The sequence below is a fragment of the Amblyomma mixtum genome, chromosome 2 (assembly GCF_055824585.1).
Source record: "Amblyomma mixtum isolate Tamu chromosome 2, ASM5582458v1, whole genome shotgun sequence".
Classification (NCBI taxonomy): domain Eukaryota; kingdom Metazoa; phylum Arthropoda; class Arachnida; order Ixodida; family Ixodidae; genus Amblyomma; species Amblyomma mixtum.
In genome coordinates this window covers 230,251,013-230,265,236 of record NC_143013.1, presented here as the reverse complement: position 1 = coordinate 230,265,236, position 14,224 = coordinate 230,251,013, and the positions used below count along the sequence as shown (strand labels likewise).

Here is a 14,224-nt window from a genome sequence, read left to right as displayed (position 1 = left end):
GTCGAAAGCAACTTCATAGCATGGAGAGTAGTGCAGAAGTGAATAAATGTAGTGAACTGAGCCAATTGACTCTTTGTAAACAAGTAGTAGTAGTAGTGTAGGTAGTCTTCAAACTCCTGTAGATAGTTTTGTTTTAGCTGTCTGGTGCTACTGCTTCCTTTTCTTTTTTGTTCTGTTTTCATAGTGGCAAGAGCATAGAAATTGCTTGCGGTCATTTGTTATTTGCGGTTTTTCTGCAAGTGTTTTGTACAGCAGGGTCATTTTAAGGCAAACCTGACAAGTCCTTTTGTAAGAATTCTGTCGGCATAAAAAAAAACACGCGACACACGGGGGAAAAAGGCATAAGACTGTGGTGGTGAGCTCGAGGAATTAGAAAGAAATCCTATAATATACTGAATAGAGAATTACCAGCAAGCTCAGTTTCGGTCTATTCTGAAATACTTTAAATCTGTTCAGCTTATCAGCAGTTTGCCAGAGGCCTGGTTTCGTGAGAGCACGTAGGTGTTGTTAATAAACCAGGAATTAGGTGCGTTTAAATGAGAAGGAATTCTCCTAGAAGCATTTAGTGAGCACTCCGAAAAAAAAAAAAAAAGCATTTTCAGAAATCACACGTTGCACCTGCAGTCGGCTTGAGTAGTTGTCACGGGTTTTACCCCTTTTTCTGCGACACTCGCTCTTTTGTCACGTAGAGAACATCTACCTGTTAACTGGAGATTGCTCGCGACCTTCGTGCTTCTGAAAAAAAAAAAAAAAACACTGTTACGTTTTTAAGAGCTGGGTATGTGTGTGTAATTGCATGTCAAGCGCCGTCACCTGCACATCAGAGGTGCTCTTGTCAGGTAGGAATAATGTCTGCATCCGCGAGGCGGTGCTATGATGCCCTTGACTTGTCACATTGTTTGCCTCTACACCGCACTCTTTCAATGTGGAATGTGTCACAGCGACAAGAGCCAATGTAATGCCTGTCATTGTGACGTGGCACAGGCTTGCATTGATCAGGGTGAACAAATTGATGGTTTGCGTTAGCCAGATTTTGTTAGCATTGCGGTTATGGAAAGTGAAATGCAGGTGTTCAGACTGTCCGGCTTATAAGGGAATGTGGCTTGACAGAGTGTTTCCAGGAAGGAGTCTGCTGTGTACAGTTGCACTGTTTTGCGGAAGTTTTCAGGCTACAGTTCTCCCATCAGAGCAGTGGTGCCAAGTTACGTCAGCCTGCCTCACATTCCATTGTCATGTCACTTGCAAAATTTTTCTGTCTTGCTCAAAGTGTAGTTGTAGCTGGCTGCAGCTTCATTCCTGTTGAATTTGTTCACACGGTACGAAGTGAACAGATGTTCTACTTACATTGCAATTGGTCTTGCAATATGCAAACCATTACTTCAAGCGTCTGCAGTAACATACAGCACCTATGCTCAACCTGTGAGCAGTCTTAAGAGATGTGCTCAACCTGTGAGCAGTCTTAAGAGATTGTTTTCAAAAACTTTGTATTCGCTAAGTGGTCATTCGGTTTGTTTGTTTGTTTGTTTGTTTGTTTGTTTGTTTGTTTGTTTGTTTGTTTTTGTCTTGTGAATTCTGTCCTTCGGGCGATGGTTAAAAGCAGTGTCTTATGCCCCGTGTGGCAGTGTACATTCTGCAGCAACCTTGCTCCCTCACTTTAAGATAGCAGTTCTTCGGCAAGATAGGGTTGGAATCGTCTGCACACGCCTTGCTCACCCCTCCCCCTGCCTTTTTTTCTCTTTTTTTTTCCTTGTCAAGATTTCTGTGCAAGCTGTGATGTATATATTGTGCAGTGCTTTATTTCTAGGGTCCTTCGTTTTTGAGTAACCTTATTCTTCTTAATTCCTGCACCCCTAGAAAGTTTTACAAAAATCAGGCTAAACCTGCAGGCTAAACCTGACATCTACCCAAAAACTTGTCTTTCCAAAATGTGTCTTCATTTCAAACTCTGCAGCAGAACTGAGAATTTTGCTGTAGATCCATGGCAGAACAGAGGAGAAGAAAATGGGTTATAGCGAGGAACTGGCCAGCACGGTGCTTGTACAGTCCCAGCTATAATAATGCGGAGCATGCTTTGGTGATCAAACTTTTCTCACATATATCACCAAGCCAAGTAAGGAATGACTTTCTGTAAATGCTAACACATGCCACTGGTGTGCTCATACATCAACACAGGAAACCGTCATACATTCTCCACGGAACACGTGAGAAAATTGTAAATGTCGAAGCTTACTCCGTAATGTTTTGGCCGCACGTGTACATTCCACTTCTTTGTTGCCTTTTGTTGCTGTTTGGCTGCTTTGCTGTTGGTGCTGCCCAACAATTACAGCTGCAGGTCCATATTCATTATTACCTACTGTAGTGGCTATGCAGCTTTAGCATTTCGTTGCTGAACACATTGCACAGCGGACTGTAGCTAATTTCAACTCACTTACTTTGAACTGAGGCTTGCGGCCGCATCAACACCTAATGTAATAAAAATGCTCTCGCTAATTCCAAGCCCTCATAATACAAACAAATTCGCAGTGCCTTTGGAATTCATATTCTCCTCATTGTCGGCTGTAGCAGCTTGACACTCTGTCACAGCCGGGGCATTTAGATGGAAATGGAATGGGAAGATACCCGAGCGCTGAGATTTCAGTACACGCTTCCCAAGGTTTCCGCAGGTGTCCCTCGCTTTGGAGGGTGGGACTTTAGGTTGGAACTGCACAGCAAAGGGGCCCAAATGCCTTTGAAATGCAGACTTCCAAGAGCTTGGCTTTGTTCGGCTCAGCGGCACATTGAGTATAGTTTTGCGTGGCGACAGCATCACCTCATGCTCCTGCCCCGTTTTTTTTCCCTGCCCTGCAGGCTCTCCCGCAGCGCGAGTGAGTCCCCCGAAGGCTACCCCAGCGGTGCCTCGCAGCCTGGCCTCATTGAGCCGTCTCCGTTCTCAAGGTTCGCTGAGAAAAAGCGGCAGCATGCGGAGAAGCGTACCAAGACCCTGCGGAGCATCATCCGCCGGTCTAACACCGTCAAAGGTGAGCGAGAGCAACTACATGTTGCGGCATCTGCACGGTCTCTTTTGGAGGCGTATGGAAGTTGAGTGGGAGCACGTAGTTTCAGGAACTGGTCTTCAGTCTAGGCAGAGGACACGTTTTTCTTTATACTGATAGTGGCCTCATGCTGGTATCTGCTGGTGAGGCTTCATCCATACACAGCTAGAACTGCCGTGTAATTGCTAACTGCCTGAAATTTTGCATTTTTGTATGTGTCTGTATGCATGTGTGTATTTACCCTCGTGTACAGTGCATTGCAGACCTTGGGAACTCATTCTTGAACTCTGAGCTTTACAAGGTTTTTTTTTCGCTGTACTTTCATGTGCATTCTTTCGATTATGCCATTCTATATTTTTTTTTTGTTCCATATATATGTCAAAGAGCAGTCACACCCTTGCAGGGAAAAAGGAAAAGCATTGACATTTAGGAAAAACTAGCATGGCACCAGTGCATTGGGCTGAGGTTTTCTTTTTTTTGATGCATACTTTTCATTCACTGACTGAGAGCACGCCTGAAGAGCTGCCCTAGCCTCACTTTGCATTATTCAGCAAAGTATTCCTGTTCAACACTTGCATCTGCAGCATTTATTTTCACAGTATCGCTCTCTTGTGCTGTATTGTGTTGTTCGGTTGTGTTGGATACATTCTACGCCTCGAATTAGCTTATGGAAGAGGCGTACAAAAATCTTTCTATTTTGGATTTTGAATTTTGTACAGAATAAAAGTGGGTAGCAGTCAATGCTTACTCTCAGCGCTGTTAGCCGCTGTGCCGATGTCACCTTATACAGTAGGCCGTGGACGCTTACCCCCTCACCTTCATTACTCTTTTGGCAACTTTTGCTTGTAGCCTCATGGTTCACATCGTTGGTCCGAAAAGATATCATTGCTGTAATATTGTCTGCAAAAAAAAAATATGGAGAAAGCAAAGCCCAGCAAACGCTCCGTTTATCATGCGATTTGACAGAAAAATGCAGCTGTGGCCTTTGTGCAGTGCCATTAATTAAAACTGTACGCCATTTTCTCTCTTTTTTCGTCTTTTTGTTTTTTGTAATTTTTGCCATGAATACACCCTGGCAACAGCAGAGCTGTGCATGCTACCACTGCTGGGTGTTGGCCAGCCGAGCTGCTTGTGCCACTACGTTTGAGTGATGCCCAGGTTTTCGTAAGGGAGCAGGTGACTCCATACACACTGTATATAATATAATACTCTGTGCAGCATAAACTTCTGCAGGTGTATTTGTGGAGTTTTGCAGTGTGTCCACTTTTCAGACTAGCTAAGTTTTGCTCATTGCCTGTGCTCCTCTGGCTGAGCCAATGTTTGAAGAGAGCTGGCCCTGGCAAGTGATCACGTGGCTGGGCCAAGACAAGATGAGCGGCAGCCTTGAACTGTTCACTGTCCTAGTCTGCAGTCCATAAAGCTGCCTAGAATACCTTTGACTGAGAAAAATTTGATTTAGATCAGTGCAGTTCGCTCACTTTCCAGTGGGTGAGAAAGTGCAAATATGAGCTGGAACATTTGCAGCTTGGTGAGCACGGTCAGCCCTGTGTGGTCTCAAAGTGTGGTTGTTCTTGCAGAGGTTGTTCATTTCAATTAAAGCTTTGTGTAGTTAACACGAGCTCTGATTTGGTTGGTGCAGTAAAAGAAAGAAACTGCAGTGGACGTGTCTACTCATGGAATGCACAAAATGTGGGGTATGTCAGTGAAGTGGGAAGAAAAAAAGAATAGTGTGTGGGTGTGTGTGTGTGTTGCATGCGTGCGTGTGTGCAGGCGCACAAAATTGCTTTCTTTTTTTTTTCACATTTATAAGGCAGCATTCGGTAATCCGCTTTTTAATTGGAGTCAGTGCTAAAATTTATTTTCTAAGTAATTACGGCATTGCAAAGTCCCAGCCAGTTCGCTTTCCTATGATATTTCTTTTTCTATTTATGCTTCAGCTTTTGCATCTCGTGCTGCCAAAATTCGCTAGATGCATTGTTTGCTAATACTGCATGTCAGCACTGTTTAATCTGCCATCTGGTTGTCTGCAACAGATCTTCACCACAGTCCTTGTGGAGAGCACAGCCTTTAAAGTGTTTCAAATCGTAGCAATTCGAAAGAAGAGAAAAATTGAGAGACCGCATTAGCTTAATCTGTCATCCCAAGGAAGCACAACTGCACAATGCTTCATCTGGCACTATTGTCTGCTTCTGTTCCACGAACTCCATGTGAGGAGTGCCTTGCCCTCTTACTTGCCTTCGTGAGAAAAGTTACCCTCGACTCGCTCTCTCTATTCATCTCTAGCTTTGGGTAGTGTCAGGTAAGGGCAAGCCGTATGGATGACAGTATGCATGCTCTAGCATTATTGTCTTTGATTGGCTTGGCTTGGCTTGGCTGGAGCTCCTCACCAGGCGTATTGTCCATTCCCCAGCAGAAACATTTGATGCATGTCCATCTGCATACCTCGCGGGCCTAGCTGTATCCATGGCATTGTAATGCAGAATAGCATTGTTATGCAGTCCTGGCATCTGTCTGAAAGCGGGAACAAAAACCTAATGGCTCAGCACAAAAGAAGGCAGGCCTTCGTGTCGGCAGGTGGTAGGTAGTGCAGCGTGACGCCTTTGTGAGGCATTCTCTGGTTGCGGTGAATTTTTCTTGTTTGATATTTCGCATTGTTTGCATTTGTGTCAGAGGCTTCCTCGTTGGCTGACTCGCAAGGCACAGCTGGTGAAAGCAGTCATCGTTCATTGCTTTGGTGTTCCTCACCCTCATTTTTTTTTTTTCTGCACTTCTCCTGGTAGTGCTTTTGCTAAATCTGTGTTTCGGAGAATCGACACGTTGCCATGCTATGTGGCACGCTTATAAGTCAAGGGCAGCACCTCTGCGTTTTTTCTTTAGAAGTCACTTTGGACTCGCTTTCGTGGGGTCATTGTCATCATTCTGCACCTGCTACACTTGTTCAGTGGCTCACATCTTTCTTCTGCTATTGTGCTAGATAATTCCAGCTAAAATAGCCATCCTATGTTTTCTCTTTAAACGTTGTGATGTGGTGAAATTTAGGTTGAGCTGTTCTCATATTATGTGATAGACTCTCTGAGCTACAGTTAGCATACAGCTTAAGAGCCACACTGCTACCTCTTTTTGTCTAACTGGTTTTGGTGTCTCCTTGTCTGTCTGTTAGGCTGTCCCAAGGCCAAAACTGGCTGTATAGGTATAGTAAATTGACAGTTGGAGCAACAGGCCCTTTTGGGGCAGCCTTAAAGGACTACAGACTCCTAATTTTAGTTGCATGTTTTCTTCTTTCTAACAATGCATAAGACATTAGAATATATGGATGATCATGTGGTATATGCCTACAACCGCTAAACAATTTATAATTGGATTTCTTCTTAATGCTGTTTCGGTTGTGGCTACAGTGGCCGAATGGTGGCTGTGCTGCTTAAGCAGTGTTTAGGCCGTGTGAGGCATGATAAAAACTCAGCAATATAATTGCTGATACATCATTTGTTATCATTCCAGTTCTTGAAGCAGGCTATCTTAATTAAGGGGCACACTGCTTTCAAATCATGAAAATCTCGAAAAAAATCGAATTTTAGAAAACACCGGATTTCGTATCATAAAGTCTTTTTAATCACATTCTGAAAAATTTTCTCCCAAAACAGCCAAGAAGTGACTTTAAAGAATGTGATGTTACCATAGGTAACAAAAAATTGGCTGAAATCTCCGTGAAAATGGCAGTTTTTTCTAAAGTGTTTGTGGACCTGCCTGCCCTGCTTGCAGAAAGCGTAGCACTTCAATGCGAACGTGCATTCTGTGTAGAAAATTGTCAGAGTGCTAAAAATATTGTGAGAATTTCACTGCATCGACTATTCCTGTGGGTACAACTCAAGAGTGACTGCAGACTCCTGCCAAGTAATGTTGTCCCGCGAGGCTTTCTGCAAGTTTGGTGTAGTGGTGAAGCATATAAAAGTATATAATGTCAAAACTGCTTAAAGTATCTGAATGAAATTTTGTATTTCGGCATTCAGTGGACTTTCCAATAAGCATGCCAAATTTTGTCGCGTTATGCGAAAAAAATTAAAAATTTCACCTCCGAAAGCTGCGTCCCTCCTTAAGCATTATAAATTACATATCAGCAATGGTATGTTGCAGTGTTTTGATGCCTCACGTGACCTAAACACTTCTTATACATCTCATTCATCATTTGATTGTTAAAGCCAAAACCGAAAGAGCGTCAAGAAGAAATTCAGTTATAAATAGTTTAGTGGTCGTGGTCACCACGAGGTGATCCACGCATACTAATGTCTAATGAATCTTTTGAAAGAAGCAAATATTTAGCGTCTGCGCTCCTTTAAAGCGTAGCATGCTAAAGGGAGACTGCTTTGGAATTGTATGTGTTCATGCGTATAGTAGCTAGTTACAGGAAAGGGCATAGGACAGTTTACTTCTTTTTTTCCCCTCCATCTGGGGAATGTAAACATCCTTGGCAGCAGTCGTTCATCCAAGACCACCCTAGGTCTCGAAATGAAATCGAGAGGGATAATTTCGCTTGCAATTTGATGAATCTTTTTCCTAGAAACATAATTTTTGGAGTGCCAGTTGCATCATCTGCAATGTAATAATGGCTAATGAAGTGAGTTGCTTGCTTCGTTTTTTTGCTTGTGCTTCTAAAGAGAGGAATGAGCTCTCACGAAATGATGCTCGTTAAAATGCCAGTGCCCCATATAAAAGGGTTTCTAGAGGAAAGCCCTGCAAGGGCTTTGGCTTGGAGCTGTGGGCTGGCAGTATAACGGCAAGTCTCGTGGCAGAGTTGTGACGATGCGGAGCAAGCTTCATCGGAGCCTCCTCGAGGGAGCTGTCTCGTTGTCTGGTGAGGGTGTTGCAGTTGCGCTGCTTGTGCAGTGGAAAATGTGGGATGTCACTCACACAGTGTGTGCAGGTCAGGCTGGAATGAAACGCTAACAGGCATAAGCCAGACTTTTGGACTTTGCAGCGAGGTATTCCTTTACAACCAGTTTATGAATGTGTACTGCGGTAGACCCTTTAACGAGAAACATGAGTCAGGCTAGCTGTACACTACAGCTGAAAGTACACAGGTAAAATATTTTGTTTTGTTCACAGGTACAGTTTGCATTACATTCCAGCCTGCCTGTACAGTCAGGCCGGAATGAAACGCGAACAGAGCATGTCAAGAAAACAAATTTTTTTACCTGCCTACTTTCAGCTGAAGTGTACAACTAGCCTGATTCAAGTGTCTGGGTAAAGGGCCGACTGAAATGCATAATCGGAAATAGGTTGTAAGTAATATCTCGCTACAAAGCAGAAATGTATGACATATGCGTGTTCGCGTTTCATTCCGGCCTGACTGTACATAGCATAGCTTTTTATTCATGTCTCGGGTGCATAGCTGTTGAACTTGGAAGGCAAGCACGCTTATTGTTTGCGATGCTAGTTGATGCTGAAAAGATTTTTCTTTTTTTCTTTAGAGCAAAAGCTTTTATATCTTTGATTTAGCTATATAGCCCGGCATTCTACTGTGTAATCTACGGCATCATTCTTAAGACCTTCAATTACGTACTTAATTAATTTAACTTAGTTAATTAAACAGCTGCCGGCTGTCATGTGGCAAAGTGGAATTAGGGAAATGCCCCTCTTCATGTTTAGGAGAGAGAAAAAAAAAGCAAGAGGGAAAAGAAAAGGAGGGTAAGAAATATAAAGTTGTGTTGATTCAGCATTTCTGCATTTTCTCACAGCATTTGATTTGGAGTGGAGAGACTTCATTCTGCATCCTCAGTCAATTAAGAAATACCTCGTTTTTGAATTTCTTTGGAGGAGAAATTCTAGAGGCCCGTGTACTGTGCGATGTCGGTGCACGTTAAAGAACCCCAGGTGGTCGAAATTTCTGGAGCCCTCCACTACGGCGTCTCTCATAGCCTTAGTCGCTTTGGGACGTTAAACCCCATAAACCAAACCAAACCAAACCGTTTTTGTAATTCGCTCTGTAGGTTGTTTCATTGCTAACACACTTTAGTGCTGGAGAGCACATGAGCCGTATTTCTGTACTGCTTCTGATGCTGCTAAGGCCATTCCCTTTTGTAGCGGAGGATCGCAGTGTTCTGAAGCTGTGGCATGTTTTGTTCTGGAAACACCGTCAAGAATGATTTCGCCCGTGCTTCGTTGTGCCATCTCTCTGTTTCCGCTTCCCAGACCTGGTCGCGGATCTTCTTTCTGTCTGCTTCTCCCTCCCCCCCACTCATCCCCCACTTTATATTCCTCGCGATGTCTTGCCGTGTTGCTGCCTGTCTGACTCTTACACTAACAGTACCCTGGTGCCCTCTACAAGTTAGTTTTCTGGTCGTCTTTTTGTTTTATTTGTGTAAGCACCACATCGAGCAGCTCAGGACAGGCGTGATGATAGTCATACAGTGTTTGCTGGAGCTTTGTGCACTCAGCACATTTGCTCTTTTTGTGTGTGTGTTCGGCTCCCCAAATCTGTCAGGGCAGCCAATGTTGGGGTCCTGGAGTTTTGTCTTGTGTAGAACGATGAGCGTTTCATAGCACAGCAGTGTCCTTGTTTGATTTTCAAAACATGAATTAGGAGTACTGCTGATGTTGCCACTCGGCATTTTTTTCTGCACAGCAATCTGGAATTTGCCACTTACAGTACCGTTACCGTAAGGCTGGATCAGCTCGCACATGTTGAAGTGAAATAACAGCATAAATATAGCGCAAGGTAAATATTGGCTCATGATAACATACGCAGTGGCTGTGGACGGAAATGATCTCGCTATCATCCAGGCAGCGCGTGCTTTATTTCGAAACAGTGCTGTGTTATCAGTGTCTGAAATCTGTATTCAAAGCCGTATGTTTTGGTCAGGGTTCACTTGTAGAACTTCTCCGAACTAGACGCAGCATACACGCATAAATAGTTTTTTTTTTATTATTTTTTTGCTTACTCCGGGCTTTGTGAAAACAGTGGCACTCCTAACAACAGCTGAGTACAGTGCAGTCATCTGCTCTGTCACCATTTATGTCACGCTGTCACCAGAGAAAACAAGCCGTATCAGTCCGTGTCGGGTCTGCTTTCAAACCGAGAGATAATTTTACATCTGCATAGAAATGGCGGTTCTGACGAACTCTGTTTAGTTTAGCCTAGTATCACTGCAGTTAGTAAGGTTACAATTTTCGAATGTGGTTGTGTTTGCGTTTCTGTTGGAAACTTTCCCTTGAGGTTTTTAAGCTTTCCTGGCCCCTCTTGTGTTATTCATTCCAGAGTCTGTGAGCTCCAGGGACCTTCAGCTGAGCAGCTTAGAAAGCAACCCCGCAACCAAGGAGCTCAAGGACTTCCTGCGTGGCCTGAAGGAGTCCGCTGCCTGTGATGTCATCCGACAGGTAGGTCTTGCTTCCCGGTGCATCTGGTTTTGCGGGAAAAAAGAGTTTAATGAGCTTTGTACTAAATGTGCGTGCATAAAAAAACCCTTGACATTAGCTAGTGTTTGCAACCGTCATCGGTCAGAGTGTATACATCCTGGAAAAAAAACTGAAAAAAGCTTTTTTTTTTTCCTAATAGTTCTGGTAATAGACTTGCAGTTAAAATGTATTCTGATTTCATTCGGCAGAATCCTAGAGTGTCCAGCTTGTGGTTGATCGCGATTGAATTCGCCGAGTAGCAACGCCGGATCTGCATCGAGTTCGATTTTGATCGACTCGATCGCAATCGAAAGTGCCCGTGTGACAGCAGTATTAGTTGCTACTGGTACATGCAGAGTGGTTGGCATTGCACTCCAAGTGCTTCAAGCCTTTTTCCCTCACTACTGCAAAGCCTTTGGAGGGCCAGCAGTGCCTTAACCTTTAATCTGCCACTCCCGAGATAACTCGGGCTACCACATATGCACACCCCCTGCCTCTCCCGAGTTAACTCGTTTTGGCTTTTTAACTCACCCCCTGCCGCTCCCGATAATACTCGTGTAAAAAAAAAAAACGATGCAAACATGTAGCGCCATCTATGGAGAGACTCCGTAAATTCATAGATTTTGTAAGGTAAATTTTAAACAACAGATGGCGCGCATGTTTCCACATCCGAGTCACTTCGTTTTGGTCTGCGCACAGCAGCCATGAGGCTATGTGCCACATTCGTCCGTGCTTTGACGGACGAAGAAATTCAAAATTGCTTGTGAATTCGGAGTCCAATGATAATGAGAACGAGGAAGGAGCCCACCTAAGTGCCTTGTCGAGTGATGACAGCGATGAAGTCCCCCTGCCACTGAAAAATCCGTGTAAGAAGAGGAAATCCGACAGGCCAGATTGGTACTGGAAGATTTGATTCATTACAACTAATATCATTAAGATTATCCTGAATAAACATATCTACATGTCCTGCAGAGCATTTTAGTGCGTTACTAGCAAAAAATTTCCAGGAAACTAACATGCAAAAAACCCGGCAGGGTGTGTGCAGATTTGAGTAAAAAAACCTGGCAGTGAAAGGGTTAAGAATCCCACTGCATGATCAAACAGTGCGCCCAGTGGCCTGTGTACATTTGGCTGGGGCTGTGCATGTTTTTAAAAGGGAGATGTGAAACAATGGGGTTGAGGAACCCCCAGAAAAGCTCACATTAAGATTTAAATGCCTACAGGCCCAACATACCACCATCATTGTTATCGTTTTGCTGCTTACTGCCAAGAAAAGAGGCGGTTAAGTGAAGCTAGGATTCTGGCTGTGGTTTGCACCCAGCACAAGTTGACTGCCCCTGTGCATGCATAGATACATACTGTACTGGAGGTGGCTGTGACCATGCACAGTGGCTTTGGGTGCATACCGGGTGTTGGACCTGGCCTGGGTTCTGGTTTGCTGTCTTTCCCTAATGGCTGCAGTACTTAGCCACAGAAGCACAGTTGCTGTGGGCCTAGCATCTTGTGATGTGTGATTATGCTATGTGTGTCATTTCCAGGTCAAAGCAGCTGTCGACCGCGTCCACAAGATGTCCCGGGACCAGTCTATCGACGAGCTCTCCAACCTGGTTCAAGACTTCTACCAGAGGATGCACGAGCGCTTTGAGACGCATGCCCACTACCAAGGTGCGTTGTGCCTTTGAGTCATGGCAGTACGAATGCGAGGGTTAGCCAAATGAGGATTGTCGCAGACCTTTGCAGAGTTTATCGGCTGGTACCACAGTATTTTCAGGTTGGGCTTGAAGCCTGTCCTTATGCAAGTACAGGTGGTGTCAGAAGTAAGCCCAAGTGGTTTGCCTCTGGGCCATGCTGTGGGGCTTATTATGCATAGCCGTTTTTGAAATGTCTTGAAGCTGAGAGGAACTGTCAACTTAACCACTCCACATGTTAGGACTTCCATTGATACCGTAAGGGCCCGTGGCGCTCTTTCAATGAAAGCTGTACCTCAAGCGCACATTCTGCATGCGCAGAACTGTAAACATGCGAGTTCCCTCAATCTGCTTCCTTAATGTGAAAGCATTGCCTAGTATGACACCTTGCCTGCACTTTAAGGCACATATTTGTGCTGCTTTTATGTGAGAGTGCATGAGGGAGCTGGGACCACACTTGAACTTAATAGCAATGAAAGTAACTGTTTGTTCAACTAGCTCATGGTTCTTTGAACTTGTGTTCCCAAGCATTACCAAGGTTGCGTGGCAGGCCAGAGAAGTAGATTAGATATTAGTTTCTGAAGCAGAACACCTTTGCCGTGTGAGTGGTGTAAGAATGTCTTTTGTTGTGGGTTGCTGATGGTGTTGTACTTTCACAATGGGATCTCTTAGCATGGCTCGACGCAGGAGTTGTTCAATTCAGTCTGGTCTTCTACACAGGCTTGGAGCCTGACGAGGTGGAGCGGCTCATGGACTTGACCGAGAACTACCTGATGAGCCTCACGTACAAGTCTATCTTCGAGTTCATCTCGACGGCGGACGAGGAAAAGGACCTGGCAATCCAGCGGCGCATCCGCTCCCTGAGCTGGGTGGCGACACGGCACCTCGAGCTGGAGCTGGACGACCGGCAGCCGCCCGTGCGCGACGTCGTCGACCGCGCCATCACTCACATCATCGAGCTCGACTCGCGCCACAGCCCCCGGGAGAAGCTGGCCTGTGTGGTGCGCTGCAGCCAGCAGCTGTTTGAGGCCCTGCGCATGGGGCCCCAGGGCCCACGACCCGCGTCAGCCGACGAGTTCCTGCCGGCCATGGTGTACGTGGTGCTGCGTGCTAACCCGCCCCTGCTGCACTCCAACATCAAGTACGTGACGCGGTTCAGCGCCCCCAGCCGACTGCTCAGCGGAGAGGCCGGCTACTACTTCACCAACCTGGTGAGAGCTCTCACCTTCGTCGGTGTCGTTCGTGTCGGGACTTGCGGATAGATGGCGTCTGTTTTCTTCCTGGGTTGCTATGTTTGCACAAATATGATGTGAGCTTTTCTGTTCTCAAATCGTCTGCTTCAGAATGCACCTCGCATTATATTCGGAACCAAGGTATGGACCAAATATAGCGCGAGCTTTTTGCTCTGCTTTTCAAGATACCTACTGCAAGCTCAACCGCAAGCTCGTGAGTTGCGAGGAGAAGCCAACTTCTTCTTAACGACCTTGAGCCATCGAAACGAAGTGCATGGATTCATGGTTAGCAGATAAAGAAAGTGGCTTACAAACGTCAAGAGAAGGCGGCGGGGATCATTGAAAAAGAGAATGCAGTAAAGGAGCCGTGTGGAGCAGAGGAGGGAATCAATGGGAAATGAGGTACAGTACGGTCCACTGTTAAAGGGAACATGCGATCGCGTGGCCTGTACGCTTTGCGGAGCTCTACTGCCGAGAATTTGTGGGAATTGTCGGCACAAGACGCATGCGCAGTAAGCATGGCGGCTGGTCTTTCCGCGCATGCGCCTCATGCCGCCTCGTCTCGCCGCATCTAGGCAGCAGGGCTTCATGAAGCATGGAGGCCTCGCGATCGCATGTTCCCATTAATAATGGACCGTACTGTACATAATCATGCTGCATCAACATGAAGTGGCGGTGGCAAGGAAAGGGGCAACGGTAGGGAGGCTGTTTCTGAGCGAAAGACCATGTGCATTAGCACTTAGTAGGCTTCTAAAGTGTTAGTTCTCGAATAACATCAATGACAGACACAGAAGATGATGCCACGTTCACACGTAGCCCTCAGCTATCTTGGCCTGAACAATTTGAGCATATGTTATAATTGTGCTAATATTTTTTTCCCCAT

General features: G+C 45.3%; 1 protein-coding gene across 8 annotated transcripts in view; it reads left to right on the top strand.

Moving 5' to 3' along the window:
* Rabex-5 (Rabaptin-5-associated exchange factor for Rab5) overlaps window positions 1–14,224 on the top strand; it is a 94,035-nt gene that overhangs the window by 72,508 nt on the left and 7,303 nt on the right. For 7 of the 8 annotated variants that reach the window (XM_089573304.1, XM_089573302.1, XM_089573298.1 and 4 more), the window contains 4 exons: window positions 2,848–3,017; window positions 10,285–10,403; window positions 11,960–12,086; window positions 12,830–13,320. In XM_089573304.1, coding sequence (XP_089429430.1) covers window positions 2,848–3,017; window positions 10,285–10,403; window positions 11,960–12,086; window positions 12,830–13,320 — 907 coding nt within the window. Of the gene's footprint in view, window positions 1–2,847; window positions 3,018–7,576; window positions 7,882–10,284; window positions 10,404–11,959; window positions 12,087–12,829; window positions 13,321–14,224 lie in introns of those variants that run through there. The other variant, XM_089573306.1, reaches the window with a different exon arrangement.